The following is a 25668-nucleotide window of genomic DNA, read 5'->3' as shown; positions in this document are numbered from 1 at the left end:
TAGCTAGCACATTGCGTGGTTGGGTTCAAAGTTCTTCGGAACTTTTACGCGAATTGTGGTGAAAGTGTACAACCTCTGCAGAGTTAAAACTAACCGGTTAGCCGTGCTCACGGTCAAGAGCGGCTTGGACCCTCACATGATTAATAAACTTAAAGATGGATTTAAATCACATTCTGGTTATTTCTTGTGGCCTTGCTGAGTACCAACCATAAGTGTACTCACCCTTGCTTACTGCTGCTCAGAAGGAAAGATGTGTGAAGTCTTTTGAAGATGATGCTGAGTTCTAGGCGTGCGCAACCCCCAGTCGATTGCCTGTGAGGTTTGAAGCCTTTGTTTCCAGGATAAGCTGTAAACTCTGATAGTCTTTTATTTGTTTTAGTTCTCTTTTTCGTGATACTGTACTGATTATTCACTTATGATGTCTCTATATGTATGAAACTTGATCCTGGCATACATATAGTTATGCATTCGGTTTTGTCCTTAAAACCGGGTGTGACAGTGGGTAATTTACACGACGACTAGGGGGCTACTTTAGATTTTTTATAATGGTATATGTGGGTAATTTAGATACATGTTCAGGGGTTACTTTAGTCTATTTTTATAATGACAGATGTGGGTAATTTATTCAGAAAGATAACAGATCGAATGACTATTATGATTAGAGTTGTCAGATTGATGGCCAGATATTCCTGATTTTTGTGAGAATTTCTAGGATTTCTCTATTTTTTTATACTGTCCACTTAGAATTCTATGTGGTTTCTTGAGGAGGCTTCAAGGGAGCCTCCAATTAGTAATAGTAAGATTGAGTTATCCTCAGCGTATACTAAACTGGTCAGAACCAAACAACATCAAACATGCAAGGCACATAAATTGAAACCAAGAACAAGTGACCTGCTACAGTTGCACAAGTTCCTAATGTAGAACATATATAGGACTCCTAGGTCCCGGCTGTTGTAGTTGTTTTTATTTATGCTATTTTGAGTCCTTCATTGTTTTGTTCTTTTACATCCAAGTTACATTATTTAGAATTTCAGGTGTAGCTGTGGTGCTGCTAATAGAATTTCCTTTTCTTTCTTCTTCCAGTTCATCATGGACATTTGCAACTGGACAGGAGCATGTGTAACCCATAAGTCAAGTATGTGACAGGCACGTATCCGATTCCTGATAAGCTCCTCGTCATGTCCTTGCAATAGTTTCCTTTTAGTAGCTCCCCCAATAGTTCTCTGTGTTCTCATGCTTGATCTCCGTGTGCTCACGAATGGCTTCTCAACCTGAATGAGTGCATAGCCATGTTTAGACTTCCAAAGCATTTGGTAAACCATCATTTCGGCATTCTGGTGGAAGTAATCTATTGCCTTTGGCAGCATAATGTCTCCCAGCTGTTCTAAGGGAATGTTTGTATGCAAGCAATGTTGCTCCTTGTGGACTATAGCCACTATTTCAGAACTCCTATGTGCTGGCAGCATGCCCCCTAAAGACCCATGGGGTGCATAGCAGATTCCAGCTTTCAGATATGGATATTCTTGCAAAGAAATTATGTCTTCAGACATTGAGGTCTTCTGCTCGTCGTAAACAGACATTGAGACTTGACAAAACAAACCTAACCTAATTACTGGTTGTAACAAAACATCTGATAATCCTGCCATGTCTTGGTTACCAAAACGTCGAACCTCATGCTGACCATGCTCCTTGCAACAAAATGGGTTTGGTCGGGCCCACTGAGACGTGAAGCTGTGAAATTTGTCCCAATGTTCCTTATGGTATGAATAAATAGATGGCCCCCATGAGAAGTCTTGAGTGGGTAGTTGAGAAAGTTCATTCCTAATATTTTCAAATGGACACTTGAAATGAGGAGCAAAAAACTGCAAGCACTTAATTGCGATCCCAAATATGTCTGTACTCTCTGAGAGTTGTACGACCAAACCAAAGAATGGATAAATGTCAAACCAGCATTTGTTCCATGATTTGAAGTACAGACTGGCTCCAAACATAATTGAAAGGATGGATGCTTGTTTCCCCGAATGATTTTATGATGTAGTACCTTGCCCGCCAAAAGGTTCTTGACAAGGGAGTCAAATAGCATGTGACAGCGTGGTGTGCCACCAAGCTCTATGAATCTCAGAAACTCACTAGCACCATCTGCATACCACTCAAATCTTTGAATAATGAATCTGCTCAACTCATTGTTGCTGCGATTAAGGACTGAGAAAATAAATGACTTTGTAGCATGCACAACACGGTTAGGAAGGGAAGTGTTCTTTACCTCCCGTTCCATTTGTTCATCTTCTAGGATTCTCTGCTTGCATTTGTGCAGTGTGTCATCGCACTCTTGAGCAGCACGCTTCAGCTTCCTACGCCAACGCAATAAGGATGGATCTGTGATCTTCCACTTTTCAGATGTCTCAAGAGCTGCCTCTAGCCTGATGTGAGCCATCTCTAGCCTCTCCAAGTTTCTGTTCGCATTTGATTCCTCTTTTTCCTCATATTTTTGAACAATACCAGATAAGATTTGGTTAACTGTCTCCTGGACAATCGCAGTGCTGACCGATTCCGCCATTAGAATTCAAGTATCTATGGCATCCCTTGCCTGCTCAGAAAAAAATGATATGTAACAGCATGCATATAAGAGCTTAAATCACGAACTTTGGATCATGAACAAAGTTTAGCTTTGCGGTTGTAAGAACATACCTTCGATTGAATTGGGTGAAAACTGTGGACAGAGAGGTTATTTGGGATGTGAAAAAAGAACAAGAACTTGCGATACTATGGGACAACAGCAACAACTGATGTGTCAGATCAGCTTAGCAGCCGCAACTGCAAGAACCTTCCTTTGATTGACTTGTATGGAGGATGCAGACAGGACATGTAGCCTGTATATAGAGGGTAAATCATCATGCGAAGGAATATAAGAATTTAAGGAGAAGATAGTGATGGCCAAGACTTTCACGGGGTAAAAGTTAGAAATCTTTGATGCTAAGAGGTTGTGTGGATTTGGCCTCTCTGCAGGGGAAATCATGTAGTCAAGAAGTCTGACTTATTAAATGAAGGATGAGAGTTTCCACTTTGTTACAGGTTTGAATTTATTCGGCTAACATTGTATTATAATGTTGAGAAAAGTGGAAGAGGTGCGTCAAGTCGTGTGATAATGGAGGTTGGTGTGATTACTATCTCTATCAGCGACAGGGACGAAAGAAAATGCATGGGGGCGTGAAATAGAGTATGAAAATATTCCAACTGGCACTGGCATTTTCTAACAGATTGAAGCCAATATACAAACCAATGTAAATTTATTTCAGTGACATGCTAGTCTGGATCTAGCACCTAAACAACATAAGAACAACTCATCGCATTCTTGAGCAGCACACTTCAGCTTCCTGCGCCAAAGCAACAAGGAGGCGTCAGTGATTTGCCACTTTTCTCATGTCTCTGAGCAGCCTCAAGCTTGATGTGTGCCATGTCTAGCCGTTCCAAGTTTGTTCACATAATCACATTTGATTCCTCTTTCTCCTCATATTTTTGGACCAGACCAAATAGAACTCGGCTGTGTCCTGGACAACAGCAGAAGTGACAATCTCTTCCATTAGGATTCAAGCATCTGTTGTGCTTGTGCCCCTTCCCTGTTCAGGAAATTCAACATGTCTGAACTTTGGATCACAAGCAAAGATTTATAGCTATCCTCTGTAAAAACCTACGTACCTTCGATTGAATCACATGGATGCGGTGGACAGCCATCCCTGTGTATAGAGATATATTGAAGGTAGAATCATACTGCAAGGTAAGATGAGAACTTGGTGATGGCTACAGTGGGGAAAGATGTAGACTAGTCCGACGGTGAGGGGCGTGGGCGACTTGGTCTCCACAAGGGAACATTTTTAATCAAGAAGGCCTTTTTGAATTAAGTCAACATTGATGGTGAACTGACAATGACTGGGAAAGAAAGTAGGGTGCAGTGGACAAGGAATTTGGAAAAGTTCTGGTCCTGATAAAATGAACTTTGATGCCGTATAATTTTGGTTTAACAGAGTTCCACCGTCAGTAAAAGAAAAGGACTGTATTGGACGCACGATAAAGGGGACGGCATCTGCACATGCTAGACTAAAACTTGAACGGTGCTATTGGTCAGTGGAAAATCTACCCAGAGACGAGAACTCTTGGAGGGTAAAGATTGCACTAGTGAAGATTTCAGTGGCATCCAGGGCTCCCATTGAAAAAAAAAGGATCAGTCAGCTGGTCAGTGTTCACCAATAGGGTGCGTGGTTTTGTATGAGTGGTAATTTAGTGACATCCAAGAGTCAACAAAGTTATCAGGTGTGTTAAGGCACCTGCAGGTGTCCGGCAGGCCGCCATGGCGTACCGTCGCACGGTGCGGTGACATTCAACGGGCGCCGGGCGGGCCGTGGAAGGAGGGGATGATCGGCAGAAGCTGAACAAATCTAGAGATGGCATGGCAGGCAACAAAAGTAAAGTCATGCTGAAATTTCAGTTGACAGACACACGCCTTGATCTGTCAGGTTTCAGCTGACAGACACACGCCTTGATCTGTCAGGCTGTGCAATCGTAATAGTAAATCTGCTAAATCAAGTTTTCGAAGCAAGAAAAGAAAAATCAAAATCTGTTCAATTAAGCATGGATCATTCAGGCAGGTGTGATGTGAATGTAACTCTGAATATCTCCCTTCGGAAATGCAGAAAAAAGAATACACTGTTGTATACCCTCAGGAAATTAAATCTAGCTCGATGTAGGAATATCTAACTGGGTTCAGATTCTGCAAACAGTCTTTAACAGTGTTCGTTGTTTGGCATTCCAACTTTGGTGACCGCAAACGTTCTGAAAGTCTGAATGACACAAGTTTGCGGGGGCGATCAACTGATCAACAAGGCCCATCAGGGTTTCTGACGACGACAGGTATATCTTCCTTCTTCCTCAGAGGATGCATAGAAAACTCAAAACATTTCAGTGCTTAGATGGACTCTCGGTTGTTTGGAAAAACTCATCTCCGGCTCTGAACCCCGCATGGTGGCGCCGGCGCATCAGGAGTATCTGACCGATCAGCCATGAATGCATCCAATTTGCCATACAAGAAGAACCCACCAAGATTTTTCCGGCCAGGTCGAAATAACTCCGGCTTGACGCTCGTGCAAGCAAGGCTTGGGGGCTCGCCGGAGTTCGGCGGGGCTGCGCCGCAGGATCACGGCCACGACGAGGGGGAGGGGAAGAGCCCCGTTCGCTTCCTGCAGTCCGAGTCGATACCGTCCACCCCGGACGGTAATTGGATGCCGTCCGCCCCCTGGGTTGCAGTATGCGGCGGCAAGGCCACCCGCCGGCGAGCCGAGAGCCGGCGAGCGAGGCCACGGAGAGGGCACAGCTTTGAAGCATAACCTCGGAGCACCGGCGAGGCATCCGCCGCCGCTGCCGCCTGTGTGGGCACCAAGCACCGCCGCCTGCGAGTCCGCCCCGTGCGCGTGCCCCGTGCCGCTCCGCAGTGCGCCAGGCGAGCCTGCCTGTGGCCGGGCGCCACGGCGTTCCGTCGCTAGGCGCGTCTGCTCACAGTAACGCGCCGCATGCCTGTATGCGGGAACGCCGCCGCGTCCACACCGGACGTGCCAAATCAATCGGCCAGGGGCACGGTGGCGTTCGACGCGCAGGCGGGCGGGCGGGGTGGTGGCTGCCGGGGGCGGCATTTCCTGGAAGAATGGGAAGCTGTGGTGAGGTGCCTCGGACGACAACAGGGTGGAGGCCCAAGGCGACGAGGAGGCGCCACGTCCCTGCGCTGTAACTCAAATCTGTTATCAAAATTTTGAAGGGGGAAAAATCAAAGCTTCCGGTCAGACATAGATCATTCAGATGTAACTCTGAATATTTCACTCAGAAAATTCAGAAAAAAGAATACCACACTGTATGACACACCTTTTCTTTCTGTGCTCTTATTTTCATCTTACAGCAAACGAACGAACTATTAGGGGATTTTGAGAGGCTACTCTACAAACTGTAGAACTGGAATCGACCGCATTTTGATGTCACCTCGATATGAACTTCAGAGAACTGCTTTGGTTGATGAAATGAAATGGTGGAGTCCACAAAAATGGCATTACAGATGGCTAGCCGAGTTCAGAGTCTGCAAACAGTCCAACCATTGATTGTTCTGTGGCATTTCCTACTCCAACATTAGTACTTGTAAAAGTTCTGAATGTCTGAATAAATGATGTGCTGTAAGTCTCAATGCATCTATTCAGGACCAATTATCTTAAAAAAAATCTCTATTAGGAACCTCCAAAATCTCAATGCATCTATGGGTTTGAGCTAAAAATTTAGATAAGGCCGGCCCTATGATCACAGATATCTCTTATGAAAAGAAGCATTTGCCCCCATATCTACGCTCCTGTCTCTGTCTCAACAGGTAGGAGGTGACTGGTACTCTGCTCACGGTCTCCTGGACGGCGGCTGAAACCACCATGTGTGCCGTGAGGTTGCTCTCCCTCTGCCCCTCTGCCCCGGCGGCAGTATCCCCACCTGACGGCCATGGATGCAAAGAGAAAATGAGCTGAAATGTGTTCAGGAGGGTCTTCTGAGAGAAGAACAGAACACATCCTATTTTTCCGGAAGCAATCGTGATTTTCCGGCCCGATCGAACCCACGCTGGCTCGGAGCTCGCCGGAGGCCGGCGAAGCAGCGCCGCGGGATCACGCCTTGACGAGAGCGCACTCGGTTCGCCTCGCTGGAGTCCTCATAAAATGTATCCTGGCCGTGCGATGCGGGTTGGACGGCCCTCAGCTTCCCTGGGGGTGGACGGTAAATGAAATACCGTCCACCCCCTGGCCACAGTATGCGGCGGTGAGTCCACCGCCGGCGAGCGGAGGGCCGTCAGGCGAGGCTAGGAAGGGGAGAATGGCCTGTAGGAGGCTAGGAGCACCGTCGAAGCACCTGCCGTCATCATCTTCAGCACAAAGCACCGTGGCCTCTGTCTGCGCCCTTGCGCGCACTCGCGATGCTGCCCGGGCCGGCAGTGCGCCGGCTGGTGGCCGGCCGCCATGGCGTTCCATCGCAAGGTCTGTGTGCTCTGATGAGCGCGCCACACGAGGGGACGCGGCGGCGGCCACTCCGGATTTGGCGCGGCGGCCGAGGGAGAAGTCGGCGGCGCGGTGGGGATCGACGGGCGTCGGGCGGGCCGTGCACCGTGGCTGCCTGCTGGTGTTTGGTTGCTAGTTGGAAGGAGGCGATGCGGTGAGCTACTGAGCTGGGCCATCACCAGCCGTGTCCGTGTCTACGTGCCGCCATGGTGGAGGGAGAAGTTGGCCGGGGGCACGATGACGTTCGATGAACGAAGGAACTGGAAGGGGGATGGTAACTGTGTTGTGTGCAAGGTGCCGGAGACAAGCGATCACATCTTTTTCCTTTGCCCGTTAGCTAAATTCATTTGGGCGTGTGCAAATGAAGCACTCCATTGGGGCATGGCCCCCAGCTCCATGCAGGAGCTGCTTGAGGGATGGATCCCACTGGGCTGTAGGAACTATGGGGTTAAGATTACAGTGCTGGCTGGGGTGCTCTGGACACTATGGAATGTCCGGGATAAAATGACCATTGAGGGTGTTTTTTTGTCATCTCCTTCGGTCGTAATTTTCAAATTTGATTCTTTTATACAGAGATGGCTGCGGCTGCTATGAGCATCTGATCGGGTGACCCTAGACGGTTGGAGAACGCAAGTCAAAGATTGGGTGGAGAAGTTCCTGGAGACTTGGAGAGAGTCCGTGACCATCCGTCTACACATGCTTTTATCTAGCGCTTTAGATACCCTGTACCCCTAATTCTCCCTCACAAATTGTTAACTTTGCGCTTGCCCGAGCTTGATGTAAAGTCGGTATCCCCGACCCTATCTGGATTGGTGTTTGTTCTCATTCGCTTTCTATAAAAGCCGGGTGGATCCTTTCTCGGAAAAAAAACGATGACGTTCGATGCCCGGGCGGTGGCTGCTGGTTTCAGGTTTCCTGGAAGAACGCAGTCCAGAGCTTCAGTTTGGGCGACATGGTGCTTTCTTGCTCTCCTCTGCTTCAGGTTCAGGGAGAAACTGTCATTCATGTGTACCAAACCTCAGTTAACAGAACGCAGAAGTAACATCATGCTGAATTTCAGTTTACTTGGGCATACGCCTCTGTCGGTGAGATTGTGCGATGGTAATAGTAAAAAACTTCCATCGAAATTTTGAAGGAAAAAAATATCAAAGCTACGCAATAAGAGTCGGACATAGATTATTCAGATGTGATGTAACTCTGAATATTTCCCTCAGGAAATTCAGAAGAAAAAAAGAATACCCTACTGTATGCCACACCTTTTCTTTCTGGGCACTGTTTTTATGCTATGGCAAATGAATGAAGTAGGCGATTTTGAGACGCTACTCTACAAAATGTGGCACTGTAATCAGCAGCATTTTGACGTCACCTCGTGTCACCCTGAAATGTGGCACTGTAATCAGCAGCATTTTGACGTCACCTCGTGTCACCCTGAAATTTTCAAATTTCAGGATGTGACTAAAAGAAAATAATAAAGCAATGATTTTCTCATAGTTTTAAAATTTTGCAATATTTTCTTTTGTTCGCAGGGAATTTAGAGGAAATAAATAAAGCTTGTTTGAATTTCTAAAAAAATAAAATGAAGTTGTTTGTGTGTTGCTTTCAAGCCTCCTTGCTTTGTTTTAATGTTTGAAGTTCAATTTGAATTCAAATCTTTGTGTTTGAATTTGAATTGAATTTGTTTGTTTGGTTTTGAGAAAAAAAAAGAGAAAAACGTTTTCAGCCCAGCAATCTCATCCCGGCCCAGCATCCTTTTTTTTTCCTTTCTCTCACACGTGGCCCGCGTAGCGGCCCAAGCTGGCCCCTCGCGCACGGCCCAGCTCCCTCCACCAGCCCGCTCGCGCTCTCCTTCGCCGCTCCCGCTGACAGATGACCCCACCTGTCAGGGTCGCCTTCTACCTCCGGTCGACGCCCCGCCTCTGCGTCTGGGCCGCGCTGCGCCGTGCCGCTGCCCGTGGCCCTGCGCCGAGCTCCGCCGCTGCCCGTGGACCCCCGTCCAAGCTCGGCCCGCACGTCGAGAACCTCCGGTGTCCGCGCCGCACCCGCACCAAACCGGTTTCGCCCCCTTCTTCGAGCTGGACTCGGGTCCGAGCCCGAGTCTTGTGGCCGCACGCCGCGTCGCCCAGCCGCGACCCGCACGTCGAGGCCGACCTCATCCGCCCTATAAATAGTAGCCGCCTCCGCCCCTTCGTGCCCCAAATCCGCGGCCGCCGCTCCACCCTCACAAACCCTAGCCCTAGCGCCGCCAGTACTCGGAGCTCGGAGCCGCCGCCGATCCGCCGCTTCCTCGTCGAGTTTGACCCCCGCAGGAGCTTCGCATCGTGGTGAGGATGCTCGCCAACCCCTTTTTCCCTCTTTCTCGTGTCCTCTCACCTCCGCAATAGCTCGCTGGAGCTAGGCACCCGCACGCCGCCGCGGAACGCCCTGTTCCTCTCGCCATGACCCCGAACCGAGCCCACAATTGCTTTTTCCGAGATCCCCTCAAGCTCCCAGGCCAACCCGCGCTTGAATCCGTGCCTTGGAGGCCGTTTTCGGCTGACGCCGGCGACCCTGCCGCCGCTCACCGCCGTGCGCCGCCGCCAGCCGTCGCCAGCGCCGCCGCCGAACCGCCCGATCCGCTCAGAGACGTCGGATCTGAATCCGACGATCCCGATTGGATCTGACCCGAGGTCAACCAAGTTTGTACCGGTCAACCCTATCCAATTTTGCAAAAGAGCCCCTCGCTTTTCTAGGAATCAAGCCGCAGTCCATGGCAGTTCAAAAGTATTTGCGAACCAGTCCTGTTTATTTTGTTTTAGCCCCTACGCTTTTACAATTTTGAGCCCGCCATCCAGAGCTCGAGTTTTTGCATGTTAGCCCCTGCGATTAAGGTTTAATTATGTTTTAGCCCCTGGTTTCTTCAGATCTAGCCCCTGGAAGCTCTGTTTTTTACAAATAAGCCCCTAAAACCCTGTTTTAGCCATAACTTCTTCGTTTTAGCTCCATTTTCATCGATTCTCGCGCTCACGTGATCCTTGCAACATGTGCAATAGCTTTATAACCTTTTTATCCTCTGTGAGCACACTTTGTTGTGTCTTACGAATCTTTTCTGTTAGTCCTTAACCTTTTAGTTAATCGCGACTAGATACCTGAAGCATCGTTTATCCCATAGAATCGCCGTTTTAATTCCGCTTTTCTTGAGCTCTCGTAACCATAGCAGCGAGCCCTATCCATTAGTACGCTCTTTTAAAGTCTTTCTTTGTTTTGGTGTATTGTTCTTAGTTGTATCTTTTATTTGTTGCTTTGTATGTTTGCCCAAAGATTGTTCCGAGTAGAAGAATCGTTGTTCGAAGATTGAAGATCAAGTTTTCCAAGTGAGCAAAAGCTAAAGAGCAGTGAGAGTACCTTTTTCGTTGGAGAAAGGCAAGTGACCCTAGCCATCTTTCTACCTATGCTTATTTACAAGAGTATTATGATTTAATTGGAACATGGAGAACCACCCAAGAAAACCGTACAACCACAATACTATGTGGCTCTGGTCTTGGCTAAGTAACTAGATGATCTATATGTAGTGCTGGGGCGGTGATTGGTGGATTTTTTTCGGGTTACCGTGCTTTGAGGAGCGGGTGAAGGAAGCTTCATCTTCTGAGGCACCGCAGAAAAAGGGACCAATGCGTACATATAGTGATTCTTTGGAAAGGCCTCGTAGCGTCCCTATGCAATCACACCTCGGAAGTGTGGTATTGTGCCTAGCTAGCACATTGCGTGGTTGGGTTCAAAGTTTTTCGGAACTTTTACGCGAATTGTGTTGAAAGTGTACAACCTCTGCAGAGTTAAAACTAACCGGTTAGCCGTGCTCACGGTCAAGAGCGGCTTGGATCCTCACATGATTAATAAACTTAAAGATGGATATAAATCACATTCTGGTTATTTCTTGCGGCCTTGCTGAGTATCAACCATAAGTGTACTCACCCTTGCTTACTGCTGCTCAGAAGGAGAAGGTGTATAAAGATTTCTGAAGATGTTGCTGAGTTCTAGGCGTACGCAACCCCCAGTCGATTGCCTGTGAAGTTTGGAGTCTCCATTTCCAGGATAAGCTGTATAACTCTGATAGTCTTTTATTTGTTGTATTTCTCTTTTTCGTGATACTATTACTGATTATTCACTTATGATGTCTCTATATGTATGAAACTTGATCCTGGCATACATATAGCTATGCATTCGGTTTTGTCCATAAAACCGGGTGTGACACCTTGATACGAACTTCAGAGAACTGCTCTGGTTCATGAAATGGTGGAGTGTTCAGAGTCTGGAAACAGCCCATCAACCAGTAATATTTCAAATTCTCAAAAGAGTGAGTGTTACATTAGCATTCCTAATATACAACATACTTCTAAAAACCAACATGATACAAACATTTGACATGTAACACTACTACCATGATACTGTATTTCAAATATGGGTAGTAACACTACACTAGCTTTGATCCAATTGCCCCTGTATTAATTTCAAACCTTTGACTCATATTTGTTCTCTGATAATACCTATACTATGATGCGTTGGTGGATTGTCCTCAACAATGAATAGCAACTCCAATATTTTCTTCTATCCCATCCCTTTCCCCCTAATTGATCTATGTTACATGATTTAGAATTTCAGGTACAGCTGTGATGCTATGAACTTTTCTTTCTTCAGCCAGTCCTTGAACGCGCTTCTTAGCTGAACGGGCACATGTGCACACCATAAATCGAATAAATGAGAGATCATAAATTTTCTACTTATAAACTCCTTATCATGTCCTTGTAACATCTTTCTTTTCCTAGCCCCCCCCCAAAACTTTCCTGTGTGCTCATGCTTGCCTTCTCAACCTGAATAAGTGCAGAGCTATGTTTAGCCTTCCAAATCATTTTGTAAATTGATGCTTCAGTATTCTGGTAGAAATAATCTAGCGCCCTTGGCAGTATGATATCTTCCAGTTGTTCCAAGGTAACGTCGACATGCAAGCAATGTTGATCCTCGCCAACTACCGCCACTACCTCAGAGCTTCTATTTGCAGGCAGCGTGTGTTCTAAAGAGCGATGGGGTGCAAAGTAAATTCCAGCTTTCAGACAACTAGAATCCTGCAGAGAAAGTATGTCTTCAAATGCCAAGGTCTTCTGTTTGTTGTACGGTGACAAAGAGACCTGACACTGCAAATTCACTTCAGTTACTGGTTCCAAGAAAGCATCTGACAATCCTACCATGTCTGGGTTGCTAATACGTAGAAGTTCATGCTGATTATGCTTCTTGCAACATAATGAGTTTGGGCGAATCCATTGAGATGCATGGTGTTGGACACGAACCCGATCTTGCTGGTTGGAATGAACAAATGGCACCCACGACAAGCACTGAGTTGGTAGCTCAGTAAGTTCTTTCATAATATTTTCCACTTTACACCTGACATAAGGGGCAAACAACTGCAGGCACTGAATTGCGGTCCCAACTATGTCTGTACTCTCCGAAACTTGTAATACTATGCTAAAGTAGATATTGCCCACTGCTGGAGAATCATCTGTCTGGATAAAAATCAGACTAGCCTCTGTTCCGTGCTCTGCAGTACCAAAGGGCGCCAACCACAGTTCAGAACGAGGATGCTGGTTTGCGCCAATGAATTTGTGATGTAGTTCCTTGCCTGCAAAAAGGTTATTGACAAGGGAGTAGAATGATATGTGTCTGCGTGGTGTGCCACCAAGCTCCACAAATCTCAGAAACTCACTAGCACCATCTGCAAACCATTCAAATCTTTGAACAGTGGATCTCCTCAACCTCTTGTTGTCACAGTTAATAATGGAGGAGACAAATGACTTGGTAACTTGGTAGCATGCACAATCCGTTTCGGAAAGGAGGAATTCCTTACCCTTTGTTCCATCTGCTCATCTTCTAGTATCCGCTGCTTGCATTTGTGCAGCGTATCGTCGCATTCTTGAGCAGCACGCTTCAGCTTCCGACGCCAATGCAACATGGATGTGTCGGTGATCTTCCACTTATCAGATGTCTCAAGAGCAGCCTCTAGCCTGATGTGTGCCATCTCTAGCCTCTCCAAGTTTCTGCTCGCTTCTGATTCCGCTCTCTCATATTTCTGAACTAGAGTAGATATAACTTGGCTAACTGTCTCCTAGACAACTGCAGAACTGACAATCTCCTCCATTAGGATTCAAGCATCTGTAATCCCTTTTCTACTCAGAAAATACAACATATATCAGTAATACCATGAGAGACTAGATATATGAACTTTGGATAATAAGCAAAGATTTAGCTTAGGGGCACCACACGAACATACACGTACCCTTTGATTATTTTTTTTAGCATGGATGTTGAGGACAGCTATCCTGTGTATATAATCATACCACGAGAAAAGATGAGTGAGAACTTAAAGAGAAGAAAGTATTGTTACCTAGTTAACCATGAGAGAAGAAAGTACTGTACACAACAGGTCCAATAATGAGGGGTGTGGTGGAAGTTAATTAATTAGTCAAGAAGGTTTACCTAGTTAACCATGAGAGTGGACAAAATTGGAACTTTTGTGGTGAACGTTTGTTGGAAAAATCAAATGTAGGGGTGGACAAGGAACTTAAGAAAAGTCTTGGTCTTTGTATCAGATGAAGAAGGTACGGTGCGACCACTTTCAGACTACCCAGCAATTTCTTGTGGATGAAGCAAATACTAGTCATATATCAGAAACTAGCAGGGACAGTAATTTTCATGCCATGTGTTGGAGAAAAAAAAAATTCATGCCATGCCATCCGTGCTCACTATTCGTGACAGGGTCGATAGCACATCTGTACTACAAGAACCATTTATTCTGAGATGTGCATCCATGGACACAGAAACAGGCTGAGATGCATCGGAGATCCAAGAGAAACCCGGAGTTCGCCGGAGTCCGGCGAGGCAGCGCTGCTGACTTGACGAGGGGGCGCGGGGGAGAGCTCCGTTCCATTGACTACCATCCGTATCGGCCCCATCCTGACTGTGGGATGTGCATCGGGTGGCCCTCGGCTGCCCATGGGGTGGACGGTAAACGAAATACTGTCCACCCCCTGGTTCCAGCGTGCGGCGGCAAAGCCGCTCGCCGGCGAGCCGAGAGCCTGCGAGCGAGGTCAGAAAGAGGACACTGCTTTGGAATAGCGTCGGCGTGCCACCCAGCCGTTGCCTACCCGGCACCAAGCAGGGCCGCCTCTGTCTGCCCCCTTGCGTGCGCGCCTGCACGCAGGTGTCCGGCCGGCCACCATGGCGTACCGTCGCACGGCGCGTGTGCTCCGGGTAGCGCTCCGCCTGCGGGAACGCGGTGGCGCCCACGTCGGATGGAGTGCGGTGGCCGAGGGAGAAGTCGGCGGCGTGGTGGCGTTCGACGGGCTTGGCTGGCCATCGACGGTGGTTGTGCCTGCTGGTGTTAGTGTGACAGACCCGTCGAGTTAAAACACTTAATTAAATGTAACTGTCATCATCTGAACGCATCAGGCGCATTAGCTTAATTAAGTGTAACTTGACAGGCTGTTTTCAACCCACAGGCCGATCGAAACACACCAGAAGTCCCGCACGACGGCGAGCGCAGGCGGTACCAGCATGATAAAATATTATAAAAATAGTAAATAATATAAAGTCTTTTACAAAACAGCTTTAAATTTAAAACTTACAAAAAAAAGATAGCAACGGAAGAGAACCTAACTTACAGAGCATTTTTACTAGAGAATAGATAAAGCAACTAAATAAGTCGAGAATTACCGAGACGTGAAGACAAGGCGCCACATCGAGCCCACCGATGTGAAGCCTAGTTAGCTCCTATATCTGAAATAGGGTAAACAACAAACCCTGAGTAACTAATACTCAGCAAGACTTACCCGACCCGTGGGTATAACTTAGCCCACATACCTAGACATGCAAGGCTTTTGGCTGGTGGTTTATTTTGCAAAAAAAAACGACTAAAGTAATTCCTTAATTTCAATATTTTACTCCAGGTTCTATATAAATTAATTATAATATAATATTTGCATAAATCAACTATAGCAAACATAGTGGTGCAATCAATTATGATTCAATGTGTTCATCATCTTATATATATACTTATCATCCCATCATGATACTACGATGCGACGCAGTGATCAAGGTGCTCATACTCGAGAGCGACTGACGGCGAATCAATCCGATTTAACCTTGCAAGGTGGACCTAACCAACACGGCACGTGTATGCCCCGTCGGACCACACGCACCAACCTTTCCCCTCCTCGCCTCGAACTACAGAACCGCCCCACCTGCATATAGTCAGCCGAGCCCTACGAGAGACCACCAAAAGTAAACATATGCATCCCGATTCTCCGCGGCCACTCGACTCGCCCTAGGTAGAAGTTCTGTACTTTCGAAGCAAGCCAGTACTCGGCTTACCGGTTTCGACTACCTCATACTCCCGGTATGCGGTAAGTACAATTCAAACATGATCAGCAGCGCCAACAACGGTATGGTCCTTAACCGACCCAGACGGGACTAAGACACCCAGGAACCCTGTCCTGCTGTCATACCTACATATCCTTATCATTCCCGTCCGGTCTCAATTATCCATTCATTCCATATCGAATACACAACTCATGTACTGGAATATGAATATATCATATATCTCGCGAGTAACTGGAAATTACTCGACTTCTAATCATCCTATATCTCGCGAGTGACAAGAGAGCACTCGTCTTCTACCGGGAACCATTAAGCATAGCACTTCTATCGTCCTATACATACTAGTATAATTCAAGGAAACCTAGGGATCATGCAATTAGGGTTCCAAACAATTCCTAAACCTAATGCACAAATAATAGAGACATATATAGGTGTCATAATTTGAAATAATAGGATGTGCACCGGGGCTTGCCTGAGGGTAACACTAAGTCAGTGCTAATATTATTTCCGGCCTTGGGCCCTTCCGACCATTGGGCCGGGTCTTCACGAATTCCCTCTCAATCATACTTCACCGATCCTGAGCTTCACGATCCATCTGTAGCCGACGTTCTCACCACGTGTTCTATATGAATGCATATGAAATGCTAATTAATGCACATGCATATAAATAACGCGGATATAATTTTACAAACACGAAGCAACTATTGACCGAGAATAAGCACTACGATTCTCATATAATTACGACTGTCAGCCCTACTACTACCGGTCAGACCGGTATACCATACCGGTCAGACCGGTCCCTACACCAGTCAGACCGGCTGGTCAGACTATGATCAGCACAGGAGCCATGGCCAAATTTTCACGATCAATTTATGAAAGACAACTTTAGCTAAAGATTCTACGGGTATAGGCATAAAATGTTAACAAAATGTTAATTGATGCAATGCATAACTCTAATTACACCGAGGGAACCGTTAATTGATTAACAAATGTAACTACAAATTATAGAAATACAAACTTAGGAAACAAAGTGGCGAAGAACAGAGTCTAATATACCTAGACACCACCAACCTATTTTATAGAACCTTTATGGAGTTTTATTCACTAGAGAATTATATTAGCCTCAACCTAGTAATAGGGTCTTAACTTTTAACACGAGTTAGCTAGATTTGCCATAAGTAAAATAACTCGCTAAAGTAGATCATAAGTACATTCTGGTGCTGCGCATATCCGGATAATCCGGATATATGTCCGGATAATCCGGATATATGTCCGGATAATCCGGACATTGGGTTACTAACAATTATATAAGTACACGACCGGTCGGACCGGCCGACTCAACCGGTTAGACCGGTCACGGTCGGCTGGCCGAGCCACAGCCTAGGTTTGCAAATCGAAAAGCTTCGAAACTCCTAATTATACTGAGACTATAAGTGAATTTAAAGAAAAGAACTATACTAGCACGTGAATAATTGAGTAACACACTAACGATGTTTCCTAGACCTGTAACTTTTGCAATGGACTACACATTCCTAAAATAAGCCACTGCCCTAGTTTCATAATTTTTAGACTAACATATTTGCCGAAACTAATTAAACAAGCCTAAAACACAACCTAAACTTTAATGGAGGCAAAAAGGTCATTTCACAGGAATTAACATTTTTCCCTAGAGATTTAAATCTGCGCATTCAAACAAAACTAATTTTGTATTTTTAGAATTTTTCCTTGAATTATTATGCAACCTACGAATAAAAGAGCAACCACCGGTCAGACCGGTTATTACAACCGGTCCAACCGGCCCTAGCTGAGCCATGGCCCAGGGCCATGGCCGGCGGCGCGGCGAGCGGCTTCCGCCGGCGGCGAGGTCGGCCAGCGGTGGCGCGGGGCGGCGCGGCGCGGCGTGCAGAGCGGCCGGGCGGAGCCAGCGCATGCAGCGCCGCAGCACAGGGGCAGGCGGAGGCGACCCTCGACGAACAGCAGCACGGCGGCGGCGGCGGCAACGCCATGAACAAGCGCGGAAACTCGCGGAACGCGTAAGAACGAGGAGAGCACGAGCACCAGCACCTCACCTAGGTTCGATTTGAGCCCTTGGATGAAAGAAACGGTGGCCGGACGATGGAGTTCGACGTTGGGGGTGAAGCTCGATGGCCATGGATGGCTGGCGGCCAGGGAATCCTCGTTTCCCGACCGTGCGACGGCTGGAGCTCATGTCGGAGGAGCTGAGGAGGGAGCTAGGGATGTGAGGGAGCTTCGGGTGCGAGGGATTTGAAGATGGTGGAGTGGAGACCGGGGATCTGGCCGGCGAATGCGGGCTGCGCGAGCTCGTTCGAGCCCTGCTCGAGGAAGAAGAAGATGAAGAAAGAGAAACTGAGCGTGAGAGAGGAAGGGGAAAAATATCAGGCGGCCGATTCGGGTTAGGGACGAGAGTGTTCGACGACGAGGATGGCCGGCACGTGGCCACGGCGCTCACTCGTCGGCGGCGACGCCCGACGCGTGGCCGAGCCGAGCTACCGGTCTGACCGGCCGGTAATGCCGGTCGGACCGGTTCGGACCTGGGGTGTAACAGTTAGGTTGCTAGTTGTTGGGTGAGCTACTGAGCTGGGCCACCGCCGGCCGTGTCCGTGTCATGACGAGGTGTGACGCGATGCAGAGCGCGGCGATGGTGGAGCTTCCGGGTCGGGCGGCATGGCGGTTCCTTGCTCTCCTGCTTCTGGGCGATGTGTAGGCCAAAAAACAGGGTATCAATCAATTACCAAATTACGGAAACTATCTTGTTGATACCCTGTCATAAGATCGATAATTGTTTTCCTCTCTTTTGCATTCGTAGAAGGTGAACAAATTTAGAGATGGCGTGGCAGGTAACAAATTTCAGATGGCACACGACCTGATCTGTCAGATTGTGCAATCGTAATAGTAAATCTGCTAAATCAAGTTTTCAAAGCAAGAAAAAAAATCAAAATCTGTTCAATTAAGCATGGATCATTCAGGCAGGTGTGATGTAAATGTAACTCTTAATATTTCCCTCAGGAAATGCAGAAAAAGAATATACTGTTGTATGCCCTCAGGAAATCTAGCTCGATATAGGAATATCTAGCTGGGTTCAGATTCTGCAAACAGTCCACCAACCAGTTGAGCTCCATCCGACGTTATGTGATCTTTAACAGTGATCGCTGTTTGGCACTCCAACTTTGGTGGCCGCAAACGTTCCGAAAGTCTGAATGACACATGTTCGCAATCAACTGATCAGCAAGGCTTGGGGGCTCGCCGGAGTTCGGCGGGGCTGCGCCGCGGGATCTCGGCCTCGACGAGGGGGAGGGGGAAGAGCCCCGTTCGCTTCCCTGCAATCCGACTCGAGTATATCCTGGCCGTTGGATGTGGATTGGACGGGTCTCAGCTGAATACCGTCCACCCAGCCGGCGAGGCCAGGAAGGACACTGCTGTGGGGTGAACGCTAAGAGTGACGGCGTGCGACCCGCCGTATCCTGCATCGGCAGCAAGCAAGGCAGCCTCTCTCTACCCCATTGCGCGCCCGCCGGTGGGCGGTGGCAGCCCGGCCGCCATGGCGTACTTTCGCAGGGTGCGCGTGCTCGGAGTGCCGCACTATGCCGCGCGTGCTCCGAGTGCTCCTCCATGGCTGTCGGGAAGCACAGCCACAGCCAGACGTGGCGCGGCGGCCGTGGGAGAAATTGGCTGCGCGGTGATGTTTGACTGGCGCCGGGCGGCTGGCAGGCCATGGACGGTGGCTGCCTGCTGGTGTCAGGTTGTTTGGTAGGAGGGGAGGCGGCGATCTGAGACATTGCCGGCTGTGTCCGTGATGTGATGAGGTGCGGCGCGATGCAGAGCGCGGCGACGGTGGGGGTGGCGCCGAACTGCCGCCGGAGTTTTAGGTTGGGCGGCGACGAGAAGAACACGATGCATCCAATCAGCCATACAAATAAACGAACATGCATGCAGGGCTCAGGAGAGCTCGCCGGAGGCCGGCGAGGCAGAGCCGCAGGACGACCACTCGACGAGGGGGCGCCGGCGCCGGGAAGAGTCCTGTTGCCTGTTGGCTCCAGGGAAGTCTGAATCGGGTGTATCGTGACCGTCGGCTCAGGGCCGTCTGCCTAGGGGGTGGACGGTAACCGGACCGTATTTGGGATGCCGTCCGCCCCTGGTGGCCGTGTCCAGCGGCAAGGCCGCCCGCCGGCGAGCCGAAAGCCAGCAAGCGAGGGCACGACAAGGACACCGCTCAAGAACAGAAGCTGAGAGCGCCGGCGAGGCATCCGCCGCCGCCTGCGTCGGCACCAAGCGCCGCAGCCTCTGCCTGCTCCGTTGTGCGCGTGCCGTGCCGCTCGCCCGCTCTGCCATGCGCCCGGCGCGCCACGCCTGCAGGTGTACTCCGGCCAGTGGTCATGGCGTGTGCTCGGAGTAATGTGCCGCAAGCGCGGGGGGCGGCCGCGTCCACGACGGATGCAGCGCCGTGGTGGAGGGAGAAGTAGGCAGCCGAACGGATCGTGGTGGCTGCGTTCAGGTGTCAGGCTGCTTGGAAGGAGGGTGAGGCTGGGGGCATGGAGCCTTCTTGCTCTCCTCTGCTTCAAGGAGAAGTGAACCAATAAACTTAACATGGTATGAATTATCAAACATCGGGAACGATATGGTTGGTCGTTCTGCTTCCTTCCGTCATCAGATGGATAATTGTGTGCAAGCGCATTGGTACAAACTGAACGAATCTTCAGACTGCATGGTATGGTAGGCAACAAAAGTAACATCAAGCTGAAATAATTTCAGTTGGCACATGCCTTGATGGCTTCATCTGTCAGACTGTGCAATTGTAATAGTAAATCTGCTAAATGGAATATCCAAGTAAAAATAACGAAGCTGTTCAATTAGACATGGGTTACTCAGATATGATGTCACTCTGAATATTTCTCTCACGAAATGCAGAAAAAGAATACCCTACTGTTCCCCTGTTTTTTTCTTGCAGCAAGCGAACTTGGTGATATCGAGAGGCTACTCTGTGAAATGTGGCACCGGAATCAGTTGTATTTTGATGTCACTGAGATACAAACCCGGAGAACTTTCTGAATCATGTGGGTGCAGAAACTTGCATATGATCTTCCTGAAGACAGAAAGTCCACAGATGTAATTGTCCACCAGAGACAAGTCCTGAAGTAACTGAAAATAAACATGACATTCTGATATCCTCTTTAGTCGCTAATGGTACAGAATATTTATAGAAGTTTTTATCACAAACCCCAACTCAATTTACATTTATGGTGAAGCAAGACCATGTATAGTAATACCCAGCATATCAAACACCAAGAATGACGTGTTACAAATCAAACACACATTAACAACCCTATCAAGAGATATGTGTTACACAAGCATAAATTCCTAACTTAGAGCATACTGCACATTGGCATTCCATTCCCCGATCAGTCCTAGGACCTGTAACTGCATTTGTTGAACTTTACTGACATGCAGGGTTTATCAGTGTCTGTCATCACTACTGAATCCTTGTGCATGGCCAAATGTTGTGTTGGCACCAGTGATCAGCCACCTCTCTGATGTCTCAAGAGCAGCCTCCAGCCTGATGTTTGCCATCTCCACCATTTGGGCCCAACGGACCAAATGGACCCTGACTCGCGCCCTGATCGGGGGCGCTCAGCCCAGGGAAGGCTAGTGGGCCCCCATCGCACAGCCCCATAAAAGGAGGTGAAGATCAGCGGCACAAGGCACGAGGTTCGCCGCTGCAGCTAGAGTTCCCACCGTCCAAAACCTAGACCGATCAGAGAGGGGGGCTGAGAGCGACGGGAAGCGCCACCGGCTCGGCGTCGCCACTGGCCGGCGCCTCTATCACCTCTGCATCAAGCCGCCGTCATCCTCTCCGACTCCGGTGCCCCTCCGACCGTCGTCACCGCCACTGCTTCGACTACTCCGGCGGACTCCGACCTACACGGCGGCAAAGATGGCAACATTTCTTGCTCTGTAAAGGCTTCTCCCACTCGATCTACTCCTAGATGTGTAAATAGGATCTTTCATTGGCATCAGAGCCAGTCTATCGAGTAGATCGATTTGGAAAGGATTCTTTTGCGAATCGACAGAAACAGAGACAGAACAAGATGCAACTCGATCTCGAATCGAAGTTGAAAGTTGAAAGCAATCACTAACCCTAACAAAGAAAGAGCAGAGGGCACGCACCTGCTGCTGCTCCACCGCCGTCCATGGCTGCGCGGAAAGAAAAGCCAGGGCGTCGGCTCGCCGGCGTGCCATAGCCTCCGCGTGCGGGAAGAAGACCCGAGCCGCTGCTCCATGCGGGCTTGGGCACCGATGCAAGGCCGCTCGACGGCGGCGCGTCCGCACACGAGCGGGCGCGCGCGCCGGCGAGGGGGTCTGCACCGACGCTGCCGTCTCCACCGGTGAGCCGCATCGGCCACTACCGCTCCGAATGACGCGGCAGAAAGAAAGGGGGGTGGACGGAAAGAGAAAGGAAGGCGCCGGGCCCTTGCACGCGACCATGGCGAGGGGGCCGGCTTGTCGCGACGCGCCGGCGAGGGCCGCCGCCGGACCCGGCTCGGGAGAGCTTAGGGATGGAGAAAAGTGCGCTAGGGTTTGGGGAGGATGCACCGGCCGCCGGTTTTTGCCTCACCGCAATCGGCGGGTGGCCGTTCGATCCCATCCGACGGCGGCTGGCGGCCGGACCGGCTCCAGGCTTGCGAGCTGGGCCATGGGCCGGCTTAGCAGGCTGTGAAGGCATGTCGAGGCCGACTCGGCCCAGCGAGCTAAGCCGCGAGCGGGCCGAGCGCTGGCCGTTGGGCTGCGCGGGATGCTGCGGGCCGAGACAGCTTTTGTCGTTTGGGCTGGAGGCAGAGTATAGCACAGTAAGTTTTTGTCAATAGTTTTCTTATTTTTAGAAGCATTTTTTGATGAAATATTAGATAGTTTGATCTCCATTCAATTTTGCACCAATGTGTAATTTTGTTTAGAGATTAGAATGAGTATAGTAATGCTTAAAAGTTTTACATGTGTTTGCTGTAAAGTTTGAAAGTTGTTGCTCTTAATTTTAATTGAAAGCAACAAGAGAATTACTTTTGAGAGCATGATTAAAGAACTTACTTTGAGTAAGTTTTGTACAGTTTTATCTCTAATCAATTTTGAACCAACGAGATAAATTGTTTAGAGAGAAAATGAGTACAAAGTATTGTTTCTGAAAAGAAAGAAAAGTTTTCCGCTGCCACAAAGAAAGGAAAATATTTATGTTTTCATACAATGCTATCTTTCAATTAAGTCGGAACCAACGAGAAGATTTAATTGGAAGAATAGCCCAAAAGTCTTAAATGAGTTTTTCTCTGTGGGGAAAAGATAGAAAAGCTTCCGCTGTTTAAAGTAAAAGTTGAGTTTTGGCATTATTCTGCCATTTGAAGTGTCAAAGTTGAGCATTACTGGTATCACAAAGATATTTCTCAAGGAAGAGAAATTTAAAATTAATTATGATATTGTTATTTTCTAACCAACGTTGATGATAACAATATTATAATTTTTTCATGAACCATACCTTAAAGTTTAAAGTCTCTAGTAAATATTGCATCAAAGTACTTTTTTTTTCAGAGAATAGATAAAGCACTGCCCCTGAACTAGAAAAATGTATTTTCCTAGTTTGCGCTGCAATAAAGTTGTTTATCCTCTAATTAAATTCGAACCAACGGGAGAATTTATTTCTGAGGAGCAAATATATGGTTTTAAAGTTTATTGAGATTTCCATACGTTAATTCCGTTTCTGCCCAACGGTGATATGGAATTAATATAAAAAAAATATTCTATTTTTGCCCAACGGTGATATAGAATAGAACTTAAAGTTTTAGTTGTCTTTTCAAACGAATATTTGCATATAGTCCTTCTTGAAGGGACAAAAGAAAATGAACTGAGAACTTGTGACTCATAAAGAAAGAAGGCCATCACAAGAGAAAGTGTATTCTCTTTAAAGAATGGGTTGAAAAGAAAAGTACTTATGGATGTTGATCCAACAAAAGAAGATAGAGCAATAAGAGATTGTTTTGAGAAATGTCTCTTATGTACTCTCCATTAAGTAGAATTCATTTTGAGTTCGTTCAAAGTTGTGATAAGTCAATACATGTTTAATTTGACCAACGTCGGATTAAGCATGTGTGTCATGGAATATTCAGATTTATTTCTGAATTTTGATATGAACCGATCCTGACATTTTTGTTTGAAAAGTATGAAATAACCCGCATGACGGGATAAAGTTGGCATAGTGCTAATCCTGGATGGCGGGAGAAAGTTGTGATGACTCATGTACTGGTTTATCCCACACTGGGAGAAAAGTTTGGAGTAGTTTTGCTATTCTAGAATTGATCGGGCACTTCTATTGTGTCACAGTGATTAAGCACTCAATGAGTTTTAAAAAGAATGGAAAGTTACATGCGAACCTCAAGATAAGAAAGATATGCGAGCGTGACTTGCTAAATTACTAGTAATAAAGGACTCTATTAAGTTCGTGAAGTGAATCGAGGAAAAGGTACTGCCATATTGAATAAAGGACTCTATTGAGTTTTCAAAGTAAAATGAGTAAAAAGTACTCCCATACAAAGTAACAAATTAATTGATTCTGCATGTCGTAATCATGTGGATGAAATAAGAAATAAAAATTTCCTCATTCACGAAAGTTGAGAATAGTTTTCGAAATTGTGGCAGAAAAGTTCATGCCACATTTCGAGGGGGAGAAATGTGAGATAGTTAGAAAGATACTCCTCTGAAATGTGCATTGAAAAGCAAGAGGTGATCTATTAAAATTGAATGTGACCGTCAGGGGGAGTACAACGGTCACTATACTGATACCCCTATGTAAAGAAATGGCTAAATTCCAATATTTATGCTGGACGACCCTCAAAGATAGTAAGATGGTGCTTACAGAGTACATATAAAGTTTTTAACAGATAACCCAAATAAAGAGATTTACTGATACGCCATATTTACAAAATATGGCAAAATTTGGGGGAGCATGGTAAGCTTTGAAGAGAAGTAGAAATGCGTGTCCACTTCGATGATTCAGGAGCAATAAATTTCTCATACTTGTTGATGTTGTATACAACACCTGTTGTTAGCTTTTCAAAGAAGATGAATAATATAAAGAAGGGTCTTGTTATGCAAGAGCCTATAGAGTCTATTGCCTTTTGGCAAAGAGCAACAACAGCCCTACATAGAAAACAATGTACCAAGAAAAGAAATGGAAGTTGATTCCACCTCATTTGAAGAAGTCACGAGAATTCTATGGGCTAAATCCATGGAAAAGGAAAATAATTCCTAAAAGAGTCACCACAATAGGTTGTAATGGACCTACAAAGAGAAATGTGACTCTAGAGGGAATGATGAAAGATATAACACAAGGCTTGTGATAAAAGTTTCACACAAAGAGAAGAAATATTTACATGACACTACTTGACGTTTTGTCATGGAAAGAAAGAATATATGAGATACCACAAGAAGAAACTCATTTAAAGCCTTGAGATGGTGGTATCTAAAGTTCATAGAAATAGTAAGAAAAATTTGGGTTTAAAGAGATTGAGGAGGACAATAGTTTTTTAAAGAAAGTTTTAAAGAAAGTTAAAGAATGGGAAATTTTATTTCCACAACTTAAAGATAACACCCTACCCATTAGTAGTGGTGTTAATATGCTATTTCAGATAAAGAATTCTTGTCCTCAAATTTTTATCTCGGTGGTTGGTTTTCATTCTAAGAATTGAAACTCATTGAGATAAAAAAAAGGGGTATTATGGTTACAACAAAGGCATACTTAGAAAAGATTCTAAAGAAATGAAGTATGCAAAGGAGTAAACCTACGCCTGTTCCTATTGTCAAGGGTAATGGTTTTGGGAACCTTAATGTTCCAGGAATCCATATGCTTCAGCTGTTGGAAGTTTTATAGGCGCGCAAGTAAAGAACTTACCCTGACATATTTTGTGTATCCGGGTTATTTTGGCAAAAGTTCAATCCAGATATAGATCACTGGAATGAAATTGAGAATATCGGCCTCATGCTGAGAAAGAAATAACTAGTGCTCTCAAAGGGTTGTGAGTACAAAAGTAGAGCTTGTGAAATGTGTAGCGAAATCCACAATTGTCGCTGACTTTCACATTTGGAGGTTTTGTGTGGAAAAGCTCCAAAACAAAGCAATTATGATCAATGTGATGCAAAGATATAG

At 46.9% G+C, this 25668-nt stretch overlaps 1 protein-coding gene across 1 annotated transcript; it reads right to left on the bottom strand.

Moving 5' to 3' along the window:
• Positions 1–851: 851 nt before the first annotated feature.
• On the bottom strand, positions 852–3042 carry LOC120660608. The gene is made up of 2 exons (XM_039939197.1): positions 2689–3042; positions 852–2587 (listed from the first exon to the last, which is right to left on the bottom strand). Exon 2 carries the CDS (start codon positions 2555–2557, stop codon positions 1610–1612), a length of 948 nt encoding a protein of 315 aa, XP_039795131.1. The 5' UTR covers positions 2558–2587; positions 2689–3042; the 3' UTR covers positions 852–1609.
• Between the last annotated feature and the right edge of the window lie 22626 nt (positions 3043–25668).

Source organism: Panicum virgatum, chromosome 2K, assembly GCF_016808335.1.
Source record: "Panicum virgatum strain AP13 chromosome 2K, P.virgatum_v5, whole genome shotgun sequence".
Taxonomy (NCBI): Eukaryota; Viridiplantae; Streptophyta; class Magnoliopsida; order Poales; family Poaceae; genus Panicum; species Panicum virgatum.
This window is presented reverse-complemented; position numbering and strand designations above follow the sequence as displayed.

Coding starts and splice junctions, on each gene's coding strand:
- LOC120660608 (XM_039939197.1), bottom strand. CDS start 2,557: ATGGCGGAATCGGTCAGCACTGCGATTGTCCAGGAGACAGTTAACCAA.